General features: G+C 44.4%; 1 protein-coding gene and 2 pseudogenes across 1 annotated transcript; 2 read left to right on the top strand and 1 right to left on the bottom strand.

Moving 5' to 3' along the window:
* Nucleotides 1–676: 676 nt before the first annotated feature.
* On the bottom strand, nucleotides 677–16,181 carry LOC116622099 (zinc finger protein 256-like). The gene is made up of 3 exons (XM_032388289.1): nucleotides 15,171–16,181; nucleotides 12,493–12,619; nucleotides 677–3,080 (listed from the first exon to the last, which is right to left on the bottom strand). The coding sequence occupies exons 1-3, from the start codon at nucleotides 15,201–15,203 to the stop codon at nucleotides 769–771; spliced, it is 2,472 nt and encodes an 823-aa protein (XP_032244180.1). The 5' UTR covers nucleotides 15,204–16,181; the 3' UTR covers nucleotides 677–768.
* Nucleotides 6,970–7,835, top strand: LOC116622107 (annotated as a pseudogene).
* LOC116622108 lies at nucleotides 9,861–11,315 on the top strand (annotated as a pseudogene).
* Nucleotides 16,182–22,762: the final 6,581 nt, after the last annotated feature.

Genomic DNA, 22,762 nt, shown 5'->3' with positions numbered 1-22,762 from the left:
CCCTGCAGTCTTTCCTAGGAGGCCATGGGCAGTACAAATTTGGCAAAAACTGGTAAGCTAATTTCTGCCACTGTACTGTCCCCTTGAGGCACAGAAAGTTTGAGACCCACCCCAATGAATGTTGTTCACCCCTTCATGCTTATAGACCTCAAAATATTTATAAAGCACCATACATGGTAAATAGAACACCCAAGATTAAAGAGGACTTAAACAATAAGGACTTGTTATTATACAAACCAAACCAATAGGAGCTAGCAGTTGTTGAGTTAGTGACTTGGAAGCTGGAAAAATTAATCACAAATATCTCCAGAGACCATGTCCCTGCAAATGGTGGTCCTTCTCTGTCAGCTGAACTCATATGTTCTCTAGGACTACATGGGTCAGGTCCATGCCAATTAGTCAGAAAAAAGTAAATTTGGGTCCCCCTAAGGACTCAGGTTACTCCTAATTTCCTCCAACAAATGAGAATAGAAGTCAGCTTCCCTGAGCACAGTGGGGTGATGACTGAAGCATGTTGTGGAGACTTGCCAGGTGGTAGAAGTACAAAGCTCTGGCCACAGACTGGCAGTGACATAAATCTGTAAAGAGCCCTGGGCAGTTTAGAAAATGCAACATAGCCACACATGCTTCCACATAACTGAAACTTAAGGGAAATCATTCTACTATTGGCATTTGGATGTAGTATATTGAATTCAGACAAATGGTGCCTCACAAAGAGTTTCCTCTGGTGTCATTACATTGAACAAGGAAACTACATTTCCTACCCACCTAAGGCCTTTCTCCGGTGTGAACTCTCCGATGCTGAGAAAGATTAGATTTTCGGCTAAAAGATTTCCCACATTCACTGCAGTCGTAAGGCCTCTCTCCTGTGTGAACTCTCTGATGATAATGTAGGGTAGAACGAGAGGTAAAAGATTTCCCACACTCACTGCACTCAAAAGGCCTTTCTCCTGTGTGAACTCTCCGGTGAATAATGAGGTGAATTCTTTGGGTAAAGGATTTCCCACATTCGCTGCACTCATGCGGCCTTTCACCTGTGTGAACTCTGCGATGTCGAATCAGTATGGAGCTATTGGTAAAAGATTTCCCACATTCACTACACTCATAAGGCCTTTCTCCAGTGTGAACTCTCTGATGATAACCAAGGGCAGACACAGAAGTAAAAGATTTCCCACATTCACTGCACTCATAAGGCCTTTCTCCAGTGTGAACTCTCCGGTGTTTAGAGAGGTATGAATTCTGACTAAAGGATCTCCCACAATCACTACATTCATAAGGCTTTTCTCCAGTGTGAACTCTCTGGTGTTGATTCAACTGGGAACTATCCCTAAAAGATTTCCCACATTCACTGCAGTCAAAAGGCCTTTCTCCTGTGTGAACTCTCTGATGACAACGGAGGGCGGAGGTAGAGGTAAAAGACTTCTCACATTCTCTGCACTCGTAAGGCCTTTCTCCAATGTGAACTTTCTGATGATAACGGAGAGCAGAGCCAGACGTAAATGATTTTCCACATTCACTGCACTCATAAGGCCTTTCTCCTGTGTGAACTCTCTGGTGTATATTGAGGTGATTTCTCTGGGTAAATGATTTCCCACACTCACTGCACTCATAAGGCCTTTCTCCTGTGTGAACTCTACGGTGTCGAATAAGTATCGGTCCATTGGTAAAAGATTTCCCACATTCGCTACACTCATAAGGTTTTTCTCCAGTGTGAACTCTCTGATGATAACAGAGGGCAGAGCCAGAGGTAAAAGATTTTCCACATTCACTACACTCATAAGGCCTTTCTCCTGTGTGAACTCTCTGGTGTTGAGAGAGGTAAGATTTGTGGCTAAAAGATTTCCCACATTCACTGCATTCATAAGGCCTTTCTCCTGTGTGAACTCTTCGGTGTATAATAAGGTGATTTATTTGGGTAAAAGATTTCCCACAATCATTACACTCATATGGTCTTTCTCCTGTGTGAATTCTCTGATGATAACGGAGGCCAGAGCTAGAGGTAAAAGACTTCCCACATTCACTACATTTATAAGGTTTTTCTCCAGTGTGAATTCTCTGATGATAACGGAGTGCAGAGCTAGACGTAAAAGATTTCCCACATTCACTACATTCATAAGGCCTTTCTCCTGTGTGTACTCTCCAGTGTTCAATGAGATCAGATTTTCGTCTAAAAGATTTCCCACATTCAGTGCACTCGTAACTCATTTCTCCAGCGTGAACTGTACGTTGTTGAATAAGGATGGAGCTCTGGCTAAAAGACTGAGCACATACACGGCACACGTAACAATTTTCTCCAGTGTGACTTCTCTGAGGATGAATGAGGACAAATTTTTGGCTAAAGGATTTCCCACATTTGCTGCATTTGTACTGCCTTGGCCCAGTATGAATTCTTCGGTGCTGACTGAGGGTTGAGCTTCCCCTAAAGGATTTTCCACAGTCACTACACACATGAAGCCTGTCACCACTGTGGACTCGCTGATGAATCATAAGTGAGGACTTGTACCTGAATGTTTTTCCACATTCAGGGCACACAAAACACTGTCTTCCAGTGTGGACACCCTGGTCCTGAACAAGTGTGTGTTTGGGACCGACGGCTTTCTTGCATTCTTCCCAGGTGCGATGACTTTTTATGCTTTGAAAAGTCATCCCAGACTCAGTGATTTTATTCTCCCCAGTATGAGTGGCCTGTTGTTGATGTTCTGAGGTGGCCAGGAAATCCTTCTCAACCTCACAGGTTAAGGGCTTTCCTGAATCATGGAAATTGCTGCTCTTCACAAATGAAGCCCTGTCCACACTGCTTCTGAAGGGTTTTTCTCCCATGTGCCGTTTCTCATGCTGTTGAAGGTTTGCACTACAATAAATCTGTTTCACACATGCCCCATACTTGAACAGCTTCTGGCTGTTTTGTTTTCCCTGGTGCCCAACCAAGTGGAAAATGCCTCTCAAGACTGAACCACACATCTCACAGGGGTGGGTCTTCTGGGAAGACCAAGGTTCCTTTGGAGTCCTGGCCTGTGACACACCTACAGAAATGCTCTGTTCAAAGGGTGCCTCCGCAGCCTCTGTTTGACAGGAGCAACCTGAACACAAAGAAACACTTGTGAAGTACACAATGACTTTATTGGACCCAATTACGACTATACAAATGAAAACCAAAAATGAACAGGGTAACTATTCTTATGTCAAACAAAGTAGACTTTAAAGTCAAAAACTATCATAAGAGACAAAAAAGGTCTCTATAAAATGATAAAGAAGTCAGTTCATCAAGATGCTATAACAATAACAAGTATATATGTACCCAATATCCAAGCACCAAAATATATTAAGCAAATACTAACAGAAATAGACAGCAATGCAACAACAGTAGAAGACTTCAATAACCCATTATCAACAATGGACAGATTACCCAGACAGAAAATCAATAAGGAGATGTTGGATTTGAGCTGCACTTATACCAAAGGCACCTAACAGACATATACAGAGGGTGCCATCCAACTGCAGCAGGATATACGTTCTTCTCAAGGACACATGGAACATTCTCTAGGACTCTCTCACAGGTTAGGTCATGAAACTTTTTTTTTTTTTAAGATTCTATCCATTTATTTGAGAGAGAGTGAGAGCACGAGAGGAGAGAGGATCAGAGGGAGAAGCAGACTCCCTGCTAAGTGGGGAGCCCGATGCAGGACTCAATCCTGGGACTCCGGGATCATGACCCAAGCCAAAGGCAGATGTTTAACTGACTGAGCCACCCAGCCACCCCCCCCCTTTTTTTAAGATTTTAATTATTTATTTGGGGTGCCTGGGTGACTCAGTCAGGTGTCTGCCTTCAGCTCAGGTCATGATCCCAGGGTCCTGGACTCGAGTCCCGCATCGGGCTCCCTGCTCATTGGGGAAGTCTGCTTCTCCCTCTATCCTTCCCCTCCTGCTCATGATCTCTCTCTCTCTCTCTCAGATAAATTAAGACTTTATTTATTTATTTGAGAGAGAGAGGGAAAGAAAGCACGGGCAGGGGGAGGGGCAGAGGGAGAAGCAGGCTCCCAGCCAAGCAGGGGTTTGATCCCAGGACTCTGGGATCATGACCTGAGCTGAAGGCAGATGCTTAACCAACTGAGCCACCCAGGCACACCATGAAACAATTCTTAACATTTAAGAAGACTAACATCATATCAAGTATCTTTTCCAAGTACATGGCACGAAACTAGAAATCATTAACAGAAGGAAAGCTGGAAAATATCACAAGCATGTGGAATTTAAACAGCATTCTTCTGAACAAACAATGGGTCAAAGAAGAAATCGAAAAATCTATGTAGGCAAATGAAAATAGAAACGTAACACATTAAAACTTACGGGATGCAAGAAAATAAGTTATAAGAGGGAAGTTTATACCAATAAATGTCTACATTAAGAAAAAAGAAAAATCTCAAATAAAGAACTTAATACCTCAACGTATGAGAAAAAGAACAAAATAAGGTCAAAGCAGAAAGAAGCAAATATGAAAGACCAGAGCAGAAACAAATGAAATAGACACTAAAAAAACAATAGAAAAAGATCCATGAAACTAAGAGTTGGGTTTTTGAGAAGATAAACAAATTGACAAACCTTTAGTTAGACTAAGAAAAAAAGAAAGACTCAACCTCAGAAATGAAAGAGGAAACATCACAATTGATACTGCAGGGATACAAGCTATCAAGAGACTACAACGAACAATTATATGCCAACAAATTGGATAACCTAGAATGGATAAATTCACAGAAACATACAAACTACCAAACCAAAAAAAGCAAGCAAGCAAGCAAGCGGGCACCTGGGTGGCTCAGTCGTTAAGCGTCTGCCTTCGGCTCAGGCCATGGTCCCAGGGTCCTGGGATGAGCCCCATGTCGGGCTCCCTGCTCGGCAGGAAGCCTGCTTCTCCCTCTCCCACTCCCCCTGCTTGTGTTCCCTCTCTCATTGTGTCTCTCTCTCTGTCAAATAAATAAATAAAATCTTAAAAAAAAAAAAAGAAAGAAAGAAAGAAACATACAACCTGACAATACTGAATAATGAAATAGAAAATGTGAAGAGACTCATAACTGGTAAGGAGAAAATCTCCCACAAAGAAAAGCCCAGGACCAGACAGAATCACAAGGAATCCGACTACATATTTAAAGAGTTAACACCATCCTTTTTTTTTTTTTAAAGATGTATTTATTTTAAAGAGAGACAGACAGAGCATGAGCAGGGGGAGGGGCAGAGGGAGAGGGAAAGAGAGAATCTCAAGCTGACTCTTCACTGAGCATGGAGCCCCAGGCCAAGCTGGATCTCACCACCCTGAGATCATGACCTGAGCTGAAATCAACAGTCAGATGCTCAACAGACTGAGATGCACAGGCATCCCCACTATCCTTCTTAAAGTCTTCCAAACAACTGAAGGGGGAAAACTTACAAACTCACTTTGTAAGGCCAGCATTACCCTGATATCAGAGGCATTTAAGGACAACGCAAGAGAAGAAAATTACAGGCCAATATCCCTGATGAACATAAATGCAAAACTCTTTAAAAAAAAAAAAAAATCCTTGCAAACCAAATCCCAAAGCACATTACAAGCATCATATACTACAATCAATCAGGATTTATCCCTGAGAGGCAAGGATAGTTCAACATGTGTAAATCAATACACATGATACACCACCATAACTGAATAACAGTTTAAAGGGTAAAAATCATACAGCCATATCAACAGATGCAGAAAAAGCATCTGGCAAAATTCAACATGCTTTCATGATAAAAAATCACCAACAAATTAGATATATAAGCAAACAACCTCAATATATCTGCCAGCCCCATAGCTAACATCATATTCAATGATCAAAAGCTAAAAGTTTCCCTCTCCCCGCCACCCTCGCCCCCAGCCTGTGGCATCAGGAACAAGACAAGGTGCCCACTCTCTCCACTTTTATTCAACATAGCACTGGAAATCCTAGCCCTGAATAATTAAGGAAGAAAAATAAATAAAAGGTATCCAAATCAGAATGGAAGAAGTAAAATTATCTGTTTGCAGATGACATAATCTTACATATAGAAAACTATAAAGAATCCACCAAACACTGGGACGCCTAGGTGACTCATTTGGTTAAGTGTCTGCCTTCAGCTCAAGTCATGATCCCAGGGTCCTGGGATGAAGTCCCACACTGGGCTCCTTGCTCAGCAGGGAGCCTGCTTCTCCTTCTGCCTGCCATTCTCCCTGCTTATGCTCTCTCTGTCTCTGGCAAACAAATAAAATCTTAAAAAAAAAAAAATCTATCAAGCAATGTTCCATCTTAAAAAAGAAAAAAAAGAATCTACCAAAACACTATTAAATAAATGAATTCAGTAAAGTTGCAGGATTTAAAAAAATTAATAAACAGAACTAAGCTGCATTTATATACACCAATAATAAATTATCTGAAAAAAAAATTGAGAAAACAATCCCACTTAAGATAACATCAAAAAGAATAAAATACTCAAAGAAATTTAACCTAGGAGGTGAAAGATCTATATCCTAAAAATTATAAGAAACTGATGAAAGAAAAGTGAAGACAGATGGAAAGATATCCAATGTTCTTGGATCGGAAGAATATTGTTAAAATGTCCATTTTACTCACAGCAATCTGCCCAGAGCAATCTACAGATTCAATGCAATCCATAACAAAATTCCACTGACGTTTTTCACAGAAATAGAAAACACAGTCCTAAAATTTGTATGGAACCAGACAACTCCAAACAGCCAAAGCAATCTTGAAAAAGAACAAAGCTGGAGACATCACACTTCTTGATTTCAAAATATTCCAAAGCTATAATAATCAAAACAGTATGGTACTAGCATAAAAACAGACCAATGGAACAGAATAGAGAGCCCAGAAATAAACCCATGCACACATGGTCAACCAATCTTTGACAAGGACACCAAAAACACACAGTGAGGAAAGGACAGTCTCTTCAATAAATAGTGATGGGAAAACTGGATATCCGCATGGAAAAAGAAAAAAAGGGGACCTCCACCCTGGGTCTTAAAATAAGAGGGAAGGTGTGGGGAAAACTTGGCCAAGCCCGCCAGCTAGTTTGGGAAGCTAGACCAGCTGCCGGTGAGTGTGGACACTCTGGGCTTACATCCACTCCCCGCCCCAAGTTTTCCATATGTATTTTGGGGGACCAGCAGCACTGTGATGAGGCCAAGGCTGTGGATATTCTCCATATAGACACTGAGGCGCTGAAGAAACTCAACAAGAATTAAAAAAATTATTCAAGAAGCTGGCCAAGAAATATGATGCATTTTTGCCTTCAAAATCTCTGATCAAGCAGATCCCAGAAACCCTGGGCTGAGGCCTGCATAAGGCTGACAAGTTCCCTTCCTTGCTGACTCCCAATGAGAACACGTGGCCAAAGTGAATGAAGTTAAGTCCACCAGCAAACTCCAGACGAAGAAGGTCCTGTGTCTGGCAGTGGCTACTGGCCATATGAAGATGACAGATGATGAGCTTGTGTACAACATCCACTTAACTATCAATTTCCTGGTGTCAAGGCTCAAGAAGAACTGGCAGAACATCTGAGCTTTATACATTAAGAGCACCATGGGCAAGCCCCAGGGCCTTTACTAAGACACAGCTTAATAAATCCTAGTGCTACCAATAAAAAAAAGAAGAAAAAAGGAAACTGGACCCTTATCTTACACCACTCACAAAAATTAACTTGAGTTGGAGTAAGAACTTAAACATAAGGCTTGAAATTATAAAACTTTTATTTATTTTTTTTTTAAAGATTTGAGAGCAAGCGCACACACATGCTGAAGTGAGTGGGGGGAGGGGAAGAGGGAAAGAAAATTCAGACTCCCTGCCAAGTACGGAGCCCAACACAGGGCTCAATTCCACAACCCATAAGATCACAACCTGAGCCAAAACCAAGAGTCAGACGCCCAACCAACTGAGCCGCCCAGGTGCCCCTGAAATTATAAACTTTTAGAAGAAAACACAGGGAAAAAAGCTCCTTGACATTGGTGCTGCCAGTGATTTTTTGGATATGGCATCAACAGCAAAGGCAACAAAGGCAAAAATAAACAAGTGGAACTGTATCAACCCAAACACTTCTGCATGGCAAGGAAACAACAAAATGAAAAGACAACCTAAGGAATAGGAGAAAATATCTGCAAAAGATCTGACAAGAGGTTAATATCCAGAATATATAAAGAACTCCTAAAACTCAACAACAGGGGCACCTGGGTGGCTCAGTCGGTTAAGCGTCTGCCTTTGGCTCAGGTCATGATCCCAGGGTCCTTTGACTGAGCCCCATGTCTGGCTTCCTGCTCAGCGGGGAGCCTGCTTCTCTCTCCGCCTCTCCCCCACTTGTGTTTTCTCTCACTCTCTGTCAAGTAAAAATCTTAAAACATCCTCAACAATAACAACAACAAAACCAAATAATCCAATTAAAAATAGGCAAAGGACCTCAATAAACATTTATCCAAAGACACACAAATGGCCAACATGTACATGAAAAGATGCTCAACATCACTAATATCAGAAAAATGCAAATCTATTTTTTTAAAGATTTTATTTACTTGAGAGAGAGAGAGAGAACACAAGCAGGGGGAGGGGCAGAGGGAGACGGAAAAGCAGACACCCCCGCTGAGCAGGAAGCCCCACGCCAGGCTCGATCCCAGGACCCTGAGATCATGACCCAAGCCAAAGGCAGATACTTAACCACTTAACCGAATGAGCCACCGAGGCACCCCAGAAAAATGCAAATCTAAATCACAATATCACCTCACACCTATTAGGATGGCTATTATCAAAAAGAAAGAGATAACTGTTGGTGAAGAATGTGAAGAAAAGAAACCCTTATATACAGTCGGTAAGCTAAATTGGTATAGACAGGGGCACCTGGGTGGCTCAGTTGGTTAAGCAACTGCCTTCGGCTCAGGTCATGATCCTGGAGTCCTGGGATCGAGTCCCGCATCAGGCTCCCTGCTCAGCAGGGAGTCTGCTTCTCCCTCTGACCCTTCCCCCCTCATTCTCTCTGTCTCTCATTCTCTCTCTCTCAAATAAATAAAATCTTTAAAAAAAAAAAAGATTATTTAAAAAAATAAATAAATAAATAAATTAGTATAGACAGTGGTACAGAATGGAAGATCTTTTTTTTTTCTTAAAGATTTTTATTTATTTATTTAACAGAGAGAGAGAGAGAGAGAGAGAGAGAGAGAGAAAGAGCACAAACAGGGGGAGCGGCAGGCAGAGGGAGAATCAGGGTTCCTGCATGAGCAGGGAGCCCGATGCAGGGCTCGATCCCAGGACTCTGGAATCATGACCTGAGCTGAAGGCAGCGGTTTAACCAACTCAGCCACCCAGGCGCCCCCAGAATGGAAGATCTTTAAAAAATTAAAAATAGGGGTGCCTGGCTGGCTCAGTCCAAAGAACATGCAACTCTTTATCTCTGGATTGTGTTTGAGCCCCATGTGGGCTATAGAGATTACTTAAAAATAATTTAAAAATCTTAAAAAAAATTAAAAATGAACTACAATATGGTTCAACAATTCCACTTCTCTGTACATGTCCAAAGGAAATGAAATCAGTATGTCGCAGAGATATTTGCACCCCTGTGTTTACTGCATTATTCACAATAGCCAAGGAATGAAAACAACATAAGTATCTTTCTATGGATGAATGACAAATAAAGCCTGGTATATATACACAATGGAGTATTATTCAGCTGTAAAAAAGGAAATCATGCATTTATGACAACATGGATAAACTTGGAGGACAAAATGCAAAGTGAAGTAAGTCAGCAAGACAAAAGACCATATGGTATCACTTATATGTGGAATTAAAAAAAAAAAAAAAAAAGGCTGTCTCCGCCGCCAGCGTGGCCAGGGTCACTCGCCTCCCTCCCACACACCTGGGGCCGGCCAGATGGCACCTGCAAGGCCGCTCCCACTGCGGGCCCAGCGAGGGAGCAGGCTCTGTGTGCTCTGTGCCAAGGAGCGGCGGGATGCAGGCCAGGCCACCACCACCGAGCTCCCGGCCTTGGAGGCGGCGCCCAGGCCGGCTCCATTTTGTGAGGGGAGCCGGACGGGGGCACTGGCCCGGGCCCTGTCCCCGGCGTCCCCGACCCTGCGCTCTTGGCCAGGCTGCCTCACGGAGTCCCCAGGGGTGCCCCCCTCCCGCGGCTCCCCGGCCCACTGGCCTGCTCGAGGGGGCGTGGCAGGGCAGCTTTGTCTGCCCTGGTGCCCCAGGTGGGTGGGTGGCTAGCAGGCGTTGGGCGCGGGCCCAGGGTCCGGGGGGGGGGTGAGTCAGGGGATGCGCGCCAGGGGGGGCCGCCCTGCCCCGGGGGTACTGACAGCCGGCCGGCCCGGGCGGTGGGGCCGGGGCCAGGGCCAGCCCAAGCACCTTCGTGGGGAGGAAGCGAGGTGCCCAGGAGGAAGGAGTGGATTTGGTTTCCCCGCAGTCTGGCTTACACATAAAGAATGCACCCATCTGGCGGCTTGCAGTCCCTGGACTTGCAAGGTTGAAATTGGGCAAAGATTAGACCCCTTTTTAGAAAGGTGTCCCGAACACCACTGACAACAGAGTTCTGACAGTACGTCATGACCACGGATGGCGACAGTGCTCCAACTGGCCAGCTCTGCGGACTACATCGAGGAAGCCACCATGTGATACAGCCTCGTGGGGATACTGAGGACGGCATGAATGATCATGAAGACACAAATGGTTCAAAAGAAAGTTTCAGAGAACAAGATATCTATCTTCCAATTGCAAATGTAGCAAGGATAATGAAAAATGCCATACCTCAAACGGGAAAGATTGTAAAAGATGTCAAAGACTATGTTCAACAATGTGTGAGTTCATCAGCTTTATAACATCTGAAGCAAGTGAAAAATGCCATCAAGAGAAACGGAGGACAATCAAGAGAGAAGATACTCTCTTTGCCATGCTGACCTTATGCTCTGACAGTTACGTGGAACCTCTAAAATTATACCTTCAGAAATTCAGAGAGGCTAGGAAAGGAGAGAAAGGAATTGGTGCAACAGTCACCGCTACAGATGGACTAAGGGAAGAACTTACAGACTCCTCATTTACTAACCAGTCACCAGCTGGCTTCATCATTGCAGAGGGTCAACAACAAAATGTTATGGTTTATACAATGTCATATCAACAGATTTCTGGTGTTCAACAGATTCAGTTTTCATGATCTGAAGGTAACGGTGGCATGGGGAGTGGAGAGAAGCAAAAGAGTCTGTACAATTCTGGGGCGTCTGGGCGGCTCAGTCGTTAAGCATCTGCCTTCGGCTCAGGTCATGATCCCAGGGTCCTGGGATCGAGCCCCGCATCGGGCTCCCTGCTCAGCGGGGAGCCTGCTTCTCCCTCTCCCACTCCCCCCTGCTTGTGTTCCCTCTCTCGCTGTGTCTCTCTCTGTCAAATAAATAAAATCTTAAAAAAAAAAAAAAAAGAGTCTGTACAATTCTGGAAACAGAGACATTAGAAGGAAGTGACTGGGGAAAAGATGCCTCTTTGTATATAAATAGCTGTACTGTAGCTTCCTGATGCTTGACTAATTGAGCTGTTAATTCTGACTTGAGAATCTTTTTCATGAATGATTTTAAAGAAAAATTTGAATTTTAAAGGTATTAAAATATTTTTTTGTACAAAAAAAGAAGTTCAACCCACAGAAACAGAGAGTAGAATGGCAGGGGCTGGGGACTACAGGAAACAGGGAGATACTGGTCAGTTACAAGCTGATTAAGTTCTGTGAATCTAATGTACAGCATAGTGATTACAGTTAATAATGCTGAGTTGTATACTTGAATTGCTAAGAGAATAGATCTTAAGTGTTTTTACACACCCAAAAAAGGTAAATACGTAAAGTGATCGATATGTTAAGTTGTTTGAACGTATGAATGTAATACATTCATAATGTATATCAATATCAAGTCATAACACTGTATACTTTAAAAATAAATATATACAATATTATTTGTCAATTACATCTCAATAAAGCTGATAAAAAGAAAAAAGGAAAGAAATCAGAACACTATACACACAACAGTACAGGACAGTCTTAAAAAAACAGTCCATGGTCCAGGTAGGTAATGACCATGATAATATCTGCAATCCCCAGCATAGGGAAGCACAATGAAATGTCAGATAAAAAAAGGAAACAAAACCAGGGACACAAAACTAACATAGACCTAGAGAGATGACCTGGCCAGGGAGAGGACAAACAAGATGCCATCCACTAGCCTCACTGCAAGACTACTCAACTCAAATTCTTCCTCTGAGGGTTCAGTACAGACAGTACTGGGCCTCTGGGGAGAAAAAAGGGAGGTGCAAAAACACAGCCCTACCAAAGACAGCAACTACCCAAGAAACTGTTGAAGCAAGCAGCACTTATGGTCCACATGTTAAAAAGGACAGAGCACCCCCTGGGAAAAGAGGAGTATGGGGTAATGCAAAACCTAGTTTACACCACTGGGGAGGGGGAGGGTCTTACCCAGTGAGGATATAAGTGCAAAGTTCTCCAGCATCACATTCAGGTACAGGCATCTCTGAGCCTCATTAAGGAGACCCCATTCCTCCTGGGAGAAGTACACAGCAACATCCTCAAAGGTCACGCCACCCTATCAAGAATGGGACGGATAAAACCATGAACATTCTCTGAGAACCCACACTCCATCTCCCATACATCTACTCCACATTTATCCTCTTCCGGAGCTCCCCACCCCAGAGGAGATACCAGGCCTTAGAGCCACTGATGGCTGTTCTCTCCTCATGATCCCATTCATCACTATATTCAGCCCTCAGCAACAACAGGCAGGGGGGCAGATAAATGTCAGGTAAGCTTTGGGCCTGGTCTGCAGGGCCCCATCTCTCCTACCAAGCAATTCCCCTACAGCTCACAGATTGTACATACAAGAAATAGCCACGTGGGCTCATGCTTCACCCTGAGGTTCCCAATACCAGGGCCCCAGGGCCCTCAGCTCATACTTACTCTCCCTGTGTGCATATCATTCAGTAGACCAAACCTCTCTCACATCTTCAGATCCCTCAAATGCATTCCCAAAGCTTTGTCATCTCCGTGCCCCACACCACAGGCATGTCCCTGGACTCACCCATGCACTGGGCACATGGCATCCAGAGTGCTTGAAAATTTCAAACATGATCTAGTATAGCCCCTGTCCTTTGATGGATCCCACTGACAAAGAAAGCCCCAAATGCTGCTTTGAAGGCCTGCCCATCTACCTGTGGTCTTTGCTTCAATATTGTCACCCAGAACCACAAGTAAATTTCAGATACCCGTGACCCTCTGACACTTCTGTGCTTCCCTTCCTGTCCCACAGCAGCACTAACCCTCCTTTCTCCACTTAACCTTCATTGAAAGCACATCAAAACCCCATTGGTCTCCGTCCCAGGCACAGTGACCCTCACAAATGAACAAATTTCCCCAGACCTTATCCACCAGCAAGACTGAACCACAGATGCCATAAAAGCTCATCACAAAATTCTGGTGAATCTGTACAGCCGTGAATACACAACAGGCCTGGCCTCACTATCATCTTGATTCACTTACTACTCTGTCTACATAGCCATCTCACGTCCACTCATCCCAGGGAAGCCTTGGCCACCTGCCAGGTCATCCTCTCTCCCGTGTTGCTTCCGCTATCAGAGTTCTCCCTTGGCATGCACCCTCTTCCTTCTAACCCGCTAACAGCATTACCACCACAACACCACAACCTGCACAACCCCTCCGATATGTGATCCAGATCTCCACCTTGGTCCACACAACGGCCATCACTTTTGGATGTCTCTATCCTGGACCTTTCCCCAGATTCCAGACCTGTGTGTCCAGCGGCCTATTTGATGCTTTTACTCAGTTCTCTGAAACTTCTCCAATTCTTAATAGGGCCAAAAACCTTAAGAAAATTCTCAGTGGAAATTAACCTACCACCGACTTTCCCATCCCAGCTGATGGACCTTCCATAGCTTCAGCTGCTAAGACCAAAAAACCTGAGATCCTCCCTGACTCCTCCTTTCTCTCCCTCACCTACAACATCCAAAAGTCTACATGGCCCTTCTTAAAAAATGGACAAAAGTCCAACCCCTTCTTCTACCTCCACAGCCACCACTCCTACCCATTAACACTCATCTGGATTGTAGCAATTGCCTCCTCCTGGGTTCCCTGTCTCCTCCCTTAACCCCATAATCTGTTCTCCACTGTGCAACCCGATGGAGCCTGTTAAACCTGAGTACCACCAACTCTCTCCTCCTAGCCAAACTTCCCATTACGTCCCTAACAGATGCCCAAGTTCTCAGGCAGCCCACATTACAGGCCTGATTCTTGATCTCCTGCTCTTTGTTCTTAATAGAAAGAATGAAGACCTGCTATACCCTGTTTCTAACTCAGGCACGCCTCCAAGCATTTACGCAAACTGGTAACTGTTCCTGAGATAACCTTGTACACCTGTTCACATTGCTTGACAAAACCGAGAACACCTCCATGTAACCCCCGGCCTGCATTCAGGACCCTGAACTTGGTGCATCTCGAAGGTCCCAGACCCAACAGCTGGGAAAATACGTCAAAGTTTCAGGTTACCAAAACCCCATACACCACAGAGGTGGTGCCAGCGCAAGCGAGGGACTGGGAGACCCTCTCCCTCCCTGTGTGGGTGCCCTAAGTGCTTTTTCAGCCTCCAGAAACTGCGGGAAGAAGGTGCTAACCGAGTGAGCTGTTAACGGACAAACCTCTGCGCCTCACTGCTCCTCCTTCCAGCTCAGTGACCTCCGACAAGAACTCCACTCCCGGTGCCCGCTTGTCTTCATCACCCCCATTCCAACCTTTTCTCCCTCGAGCCGCTTCTGGAAAGCTGTGAACACCCTCACACTGACTGTGTCCCTCTTCTGTTCACGACCCCCCAGGGCCCTCGGAACGAAGGTCCGGCACCTCGGCCCGCAGTCCAGGCGCGACTCCGCCTCACGCGCTGTCCCCTGAGGGCAGAATCCTCCCGCCTCAGGCCCCTCCAGCCTCTGCCCAGCCGCCCTCGGCCCCGAGCCCGCTCCCGCACGGGGCCCCCGCCCGCCGCCGCCTCCCTGTCCCGGACACCCGGCCGTGGCTCGAGCCTTCAGGATCTGGGTGGGGGGACGGCGGGGAGGGCCCGGGGGACGAGCGTTTACCTGAGCCCGGTCCCTGGGCGCGGCCGCCGCCATCGGACTCTGTGGGTGGAGCGGACCGGCGGTCCCCGTCCCGGTCCCGGCACGGGGCAGCCCGGGAGGCGTCGCTGAGCAGCGGACCCAAGTCTGTGCGGCGGGGACAGCGCCTCCTCCCGCCCGTTCTCTGGTTGCGTCACCACAACCCACACCCGGAGCTCCGGAACCTCCGACCGGGTGAAAGAACCAGCGAGAAGCAGAAACGACCAGGACGATGAGGACCGGAAGTCCCGCCCCGAGGCGATGCGCACGGTCGGAAATCCCTCATGTTGGTCCCTCATTGGCTCATGACTGCGGCCTCCCATCGCAGGGTCTTCTGGGAAATGTAGTAGCTGCAAAGGGTGTTCACAGCGTTCAAGCAGAGGATGGTCCAGGCGGCAGCCGGGCATGCTACTGGTGCTCCTCCGTCAAAGCGGGGAGGGGTTCTGCTCGCTGTTAAACGCGGCTTACAGACGTTGTTTCAACTCTGTAAAGCTCAGCCAGCTCCACGAGGATAAAAGTCTTATTTGAGATGTCCCGACATCCTCTGTCTAAATGACATCTCATTCCATAGAGTCGTTCAGACATAAAAGAGTTCACACATAGCTGGAAACGTGACGGTATTGTTCTTCAAATGTATATGGCCTGAAGCGTTACTCGGTTTTGTATTAATGTGTTTATCGGAAGAAGAAAAAAGACTCCATACAGGGCCATAACAGAAGAGCAAGGAAAAGCATGTTAGGCTGCCCTGAAGTGGGCGGACAAGCAGGATTTGTTTCTGGTTCCCACAGAAAACTTCTCCATTACCTGTGTCATCAGTAATTCTGACAATTGGAAGCAAAAATCAACAGAAGTGGAAGCAAAATTGGAAGCTCTATACTAAATCCTCTAAATTGTATAAAAAGCTAATTTATAACTGTGAGGTCCACCCTCAGTATGGAGTCTGCTTGGGATTCTCCCTCTTTCTCTGCCCCTCTCGCTCATGCTCTCTCTCTCTAAAGTAAATAAATAAATCTTTTAAAATAAGATTTTATTTTTATTTTATTTTTTTTTTAAAGATTTTTTTATTTATTTTACAGAGAGAGAGATAGCGAGAGCAGGAACACAAGCAGGGGGAGTGGGAGAGGGAGAAGCAGGCTTCCCGCTGAGCAGGGAGCCCGATGCGGGACTCGATCCCAGGACCCTGGGATCATGACCTGAGCCGAAGGCAGACGCTTAACGACTGAGCCACCCAGGCGCCCCAATTTTTAAGTAGTCTCTACACCCAAGGTAAGGCTGGAATCCACAATCCTGAGGTCAAAAGTCGCATGCCTCACTGACTAGGCCAGCTAGGTGCCCTTGTATCATTTTTAGAATAGTATCAATTGTGTCTCCTAACTGTATCTTTCTGGATGTCCAGCTTATTTATTTGGTGAGAACACACTGAATGACAATTTTGGTAGTCTACTGGGACAGCTGTAACAAAATATTATGGACTGAAGTAGCTTAAACAACAGAAATTGATTTTCTCACTGTTCTGGAAGCTGGAAGTTGAAGACGAAGGTGTCAACAGGTTTGGTTTCTCCTGAGGCCTCTCTCCTTGGCTTGTGGATGGCCATCTTCTTGTACCCTCACAGGGCCTTTTCTTCCCTATGAACATACTCATAGGGTATGTTCTATTCTTCTTAGAAGGAAATCAGTCCTAATGAAGTAGTGCCCCACCCTTATGACTTCCTTTAACTTTAATTGCCTCTATGAATGCTCTTTCTCCTAATTCTGGCTTAGGACTTCAACATACTAATATTACACTAATAAATGTTTTAGTGGCAATGAACAGCAAATGACTTACTAAAGACGTGTAATAAAGAGGAAAAAGAGCAACTTTTTGAAAGTATCATCCAGGTGCCAATGGCTCACAATAATTACTAAAACTGACTTTGATAAAAACATAATTTCCAAAAGCTTCCCACTAAATACTATAAATGCTTTTATAAGATTTAAAACAAACAAGAACCTTCCAATTTAAAAAGTGGTAAAATGGAAAGTTTAATAAATTTATTCAAATACTTAAATTTTTATCATTAACAATACTATTTAAGGGGCACCTGGGTGGCTCAATCGGTTAAGGGTCTGCCTTCAGCTCAGGTCATGATCCCAGGGTCCTGGGATTGAGCCCCTCATTGGGCTCCCTGCTCAGCAGAGAGGCTGCTTCTCCCTCTTCCTCTGCCTGACACTCCCCCTGCTTGTGCTCTCTGTCAAATAAATAAATAAAATCTTAAAACAAAAAAAACAATACTACTTATCCCACCTGATTAAGCCCTCACAAACCCATCATCTCCTTTACTAAAAGTTGTGATCATTCTGATAGTTCAGGTGTCCTCTGATAGTTGGTAGAAAAAGCCTCACCCACTATGCTTCTTTTCTCACCACTGTCCTCATCATACATTATACTATAAATACATCGATCTTCCTTCATTTCTTTGAATTCCACATGTGCCCTTCCAACTCAGAATAATATTCTCAGGTCTTTTTTTCTCCAAATGAAGCCTCCCCTCCCCCCTCCAACTATGCTTTGGTAATTAGAATGAATCTTTTAAGTGTCAGCATCAATTTCTAACCAGAAGTAGTTTTATTTTTTTATTTTTTTTATTTTTTATTTTTTAAAGATTTTATTTATTTATTTGACAGAGACACAGCCAGAGAGGGAACACAAGCAGGGGGAGTGGGAGAGGGAGAAGCAGGCTTCCTGCAGAGCAGAGAGCCTGATGTGGGGCTCGATCCCAGCACCCTGGGATCATGACCTGAGCCGAAGGCAGACGCTTAAGGACTGAGCCACCCAGGCGCCCCCAGAAGTAGTTTTATACTCTCAACTCCTATATTCTGAATATTCCCAATGTTATGTCATAAAATTACCTGAATTCTAGTGAATAACATTATACAATCTTAGAAAATTACTTTTGAATGAGTAGCATTCCTGTTTTGAACACTATAAGCAATATGGAGCAGAGTTATGATCTTTGTTATTCACCTTTGAATCAAAATATCCCAGAATATTTTTTTAAAGATTTTACTTATTTGTCAGAGAGAGAGAGAGTGAGAGAGCACAAGCAGGGGGAGGGCAGGCAGAGGGAGAAGCCGGCTCCCTGTTGAGCAGGGAGCCCAACGTGGGGCTCGATCCCAGAACCTTGGGATCATGACGTGAGTTGGAGACAGCCATTTAACCAACTGAGCCACCCAGGCGCCAAAATGTTCCAGAATATTAAACGACATAAACTCTGAGCCTACAAATATATAAAGTTTTCTGAAAAAATGGTGGGATGTCCTAGAGATAAGTACAGGAACTACACTTGGAGCATTTGTTTTTGTTGCCCAGCAGGCAAAGTATAACTGAGACCTGAGTGTCACTGCCAAAGAGCGTAAAGGGATGAATGTCAGGGATCCTGAAGAGACCAGTGTAGGTCATCAGACCATGGTGCAGGTTCATAATGAGGGTTATTCAAAAAGATAAAACAGGAGAGAGTAAAAAGCAACAAACATATTCACCAGGATGAGAATGGTGAATGTGACTTTTGCTCACCACGATAAGAGTGCTGCTTATGGGAGAGTCCAGGGGAAAGGCTGTTGCTGTGAATGTGCTGGGTTCTCCACTCGTGTCTGTACAGAAGTGCTTTGGAGCCACCTGGTAGACCATGAGGTGAGAACACGTAATGTCAATGAAGAACAAAATGAATGCATGTACTGGGATAATATGTCTTTCTAGAATGCCTGAAAAACAATATCCATGAATTTTTTTTTTTTTTTTGTAGTTGTTTTTCCTTTTTATTGGTCCAGTCTATTCATAGCAATGAAGGAATTTAGCAGGAGTTACAGGACACAGTAGAGGAAAGAGCAAAACCCAGTGCACTTTGGGGACATCATTCTTAGCTCCACCCACCTCAAAATACTGGCGCAAAGCTTACTGGCCTGGAAGCCATCTGAGAGCAGGTAGTGCTGAGACAGATCCTTCTGGCCCTCTGTGAAAATAAAGGACAAGTTTATGTCCAACATCAGTCAGAAAAGATTTCCCTCCAAAGCTGCCATGGTCTTAAGGAACTCCTGAGAGAGAAGCCCTAAGGAGTTGGCAAAGACAAATTGTTTAACCAAATCTCTTAACAGGTATCATTGCAACTCAGTCTCTTTGAATCTTTTTTTTTTTTAAGATTTTATTTATTTACTTGACAGAGAGAAAGAGCACAAGCAGGGGGAGCAGCAGGCAGAGGGAGAGGGAGAAGCAGGCTCCCCGCAGAGAAGGGGGAACCCGATGTGGGACTTGATCCCAGGACCCTGGGATCATGACCTGAGCCAAAGGCAGTCGCTTAACTAACTGAGCCACCCAGGCGCCCCTCTCTTTGAATCTCTTAAAATAACTTTATGTTGGGGTTACCTGGCTGGCTCAGTTGAGAGCATGCGACTCTTGACTTTGGAGTCATGAGTTCGAACCCCATGTTGGGTGTAAAGATTACTTAAATAAAAACAAAACAAAACAAAAAAACACTTTATGTTGGACACCCTTTTTTTAAAATTATTTTTAAGATTTTATTTGCTCATCTGAGAGAGAGAGAGCGTGAGCAGGTGGGAGGGACAGAGGGAGAGGGAGAAGCAGGCTCCCCGCTGAGCAGGGAGCCTGCCTCCAGACTGGATCCCAAGATCTCAGGATCCAAACCTGAGCAGAAGGTAGATTCCCAACCAGCTGAGCCACCCCCATGCCCCTATGTTGGACACTCTGAAGCAATTACACTTCACTATTGCATCCAGTACATTTCCTGCTTCTACCACTTCTCACTCACACCCTTACAACTTTTTTTTAACAATTCAACTTTTTAAGAGTGTTTTTTCTTTTTCTGTTATCTCAATTCCTATGTAATTCTCATTCTATTTACACCTTTATCTTCACAGATCCAATGTTATGAGCAAACTTCTAAAGAGAACAATCATGTTTAAGATTTTGGTTAAAACTCCTCTCACCAGGTCTCGACTCCCTTAATAATTTTTCTCTTTTTAACTTACTTTTGCTGATTCTTCATTATCTCCCAATCAGTAGATTTTTAGTCATCTCTGTCTTCATAATCTACACACATTTCATTGGCGATCTCCACCAATGTCATACCATAAATACCATAAGCCAAAAACTTTCAAATTCCTATTTTTGAACATGCGCAAAGAGAGCATTTTATCCCTTGAATAAAGTTTTGGGACAACAGGAGGTCATCTCCTTTCTGGAAGAGATTATTATTTCACATGTAAATGCTGTGGCAGTGTTTATTGGGACTTGAGATGATCTCAGAGACACTTGTAAAATAATCACATTATTGAGAACTATTAGAAATGATTAAGTAATTTATTGATAGAGAAACTGCCAGGCCATAACACATCTAAAATGTCTGGAGGGGCATCTGGATGCCTCAGTCGGTTAAGCATCTGCCAACAGCTCAGGTCATGATCCCAGGGTCCTGGGATGGAGCCCCACGTCAGGCTCCCTGCTCAGCGGGGAGCCTGCTTCTCCGTCTCCTCCCCACTCGTGCTCCCTGTCGCTATCTCTGTCTCTCTCTCTCTCGAATACAATCTTTTAAAAAAAATTAAAAAAGAAAACGCCTGGAAAACATCAGGTAAAAATGATAGGCAAGACAAAGTCTAACTATTGAGAGAAGACAGCTAAGACAAAAGATGGGTTTACTGGGGTGTGTTTCTGGTCAACCCAAGTGTTTTACCTAAAAAATAATATTCTAAATTTCTGATATTTGTGCACGATTGCAGCCTGGATGAAGATGAAAATGAAGCAGGGGAGACTTCAGTTTTAAAAATGAACATGGAGTGGGGCGCCTGGGTGGCTTAGTTGGTTAAGCAATTGCCTTCAGCTCAGGTCATGATCCCAGGGTCCTGGGATTGAGCCCCGCATCGGGCTCCCTACTCAGCAGGAAGCCTGCTTCTCCCTCTCCCACTCCCCCTGCTTGTGTTCCCTCTCTCGCTGTCTCTCTCTCTCTGTCAAATAAATAAATAAAATCTAAAAAAAAAAAAAGTATTAGAAGGAAAAATATCTGGCAAAGAACCTGCCTCAATTAAGCCAATGTTATCATCAGGAAAGATGAACTTCAGGCAAAACAAATAATAGATAAGATATGCAATATATTTTCAGATGACAAGGGCACAGACAGCAATTCCACAGAGAGAGAATCCTGTCTGTAGACTGTCTTCAGACTACAGCTGAACGTCTGCTATTCCCTGGATCTCCAGATTGCCAGTTTTCCCCCAAAGATCTTGGACTTTCCAGCCTCCACATTTTTGCAAGCCAATTTCTTAAAAATCTCTCTCCTTCTCTCCTGTCTCTGTTAAGCCAGTATTATTGAGGAAAAAAATGAATATAAATTTTCTCTCTCTCTCTCTCTCTCCGTGTCCGTATATTGGTTCTGTTCCTCTGGAGAACCCTGATGATTAGTCTTTGAAAACTTTCTGTGATCAGTACAAAACTGTACGCTCTATGTATTTCCGTAATGGTCCTGGGCAGCAGGCTGCACTTCATTTCATCAGTCATTTTATGTCTATAGCAAATTTCTGGGATCAGTACAAAGAACATGTTACTGAACCCAAGTTCAGCTGCCAGTCACCTGAAAGATTACTCAAGAGACAAGTTTTGATTGGAAAGGTATTTGAGTTTTATTCAGGAGGCTGGCAACCTGGGGAGAGAAGGTGGACTCTGGTCCAAAAGCCAATTCTGAGGTTTCTGCCCGGCCCAGGGTCTTTTTTAAAGGGGTTTAGGGTAGTTATTCAGCAAAGGGAGTGCTGTGGCCTGCCACATTTCTTGGTCACAGGCAGACTTGATGGTGCCAGTTACAAACGTTATCTCAGTGCTCGGGAGTTGTGTGGGGGGCCCAGATCCTGTTTTATGATGCGCAGAAGTACTCTGTTCTTTCTGCAAAGGAAGGCAAGTTCTATAGATACACAAAAGGAGGTCAGTAAAATCATTTCTGTGACCTAAAAGAAAACATTTTGCTAAAAAAAAAAAAAGTGCTAGGCTAATCAGAAAGCCGAGGTGGCTTAAAACAGACTTGCTGGCCTCTGTGGCCTAGGAAAGTTCTGGCTCTTCACTCCTCAAGGCTAGTGGTCTGCAAATCTCAAAGTAAATTAGTTCTGTTACAGATCAAGGGCCTCAAGTCAGCAAATGAGTGTATCAACTTGAAGAAACTTAACCCTTAAGACCAGCTGGAGTGCTGTTACAAATGTGGTTCTCAGAATAATAAACACCTCATTTGAGGGGCACCTGGGTGGCTCAGTTGGTTAAGTGTCCAACTCTTGATTTTGGCTCAAGTTATTATCTCGGGGTCTTGAGATCAAGCCGCATGCCAAGCTCTATGCTAAGCAGGGAGTCTGCTTAAGATTCTCTTTCCCTTTCCCTCTGCCCACTCCCCCACCCTGCTCTCTCTCAAATAAATAAATATATATATATTTTTAAATAAACACCTCATTTGATAAAAGAAAGGATGAGTGAAAGATTGCCAAGCTTAGAGGGACGCCTGGGTGGCTCAGTCAGTTAAGCATCAACCTTCGGCTCAGGTCCTGGGATCGAG

The sequence above is a fragment of the Phoca vitulina genome, unplaced genomic scaffold, assembly GCF_004348235.1.
Source record: "Phoca vitulina isolate PV1807 unplaced genomic scaffold, GSC_HSeal_1.0 scaffold52, whole genome shotgun sequence".
Classification (NCBI taxonomy): domain Eukaryota; kingdom Metazoa; phylum Chordata; class Mammalia; order Carnivora; family Phocidae; genus Phoca; species Phoca vitulina.
This window is presented reverse-complemented; position numbering and strand designations above follow the sequence as displayed.

What these genes read in the sequence shown, in the direction of transcription:
- LOC116622099 (XM_032388289.1), bottom strand. Translation starts at nt 15,203, where the DNA reads ATGGCGGCGGCCGCGCCCAGGGACCGGGCTCAG. An exon ending in CGCCCAGGGACCGGGCTCAG is followed by an intron (nt 12,620 to 15,170) that starts GTAAACGCTCGT and finishes CATTCTTGATAG; the next exon opens with GGTGGCGTGACCTTTGAGGA. An exon ending in TGCACTTATATCCTCACTGG is followed by an intron (nt 3,081 to 12,492) that starts GTAAGACCCTCC and finishes CTTTGTGTTCAG; the next exon opens with GTTGCTCCTGTCAAACAGAG.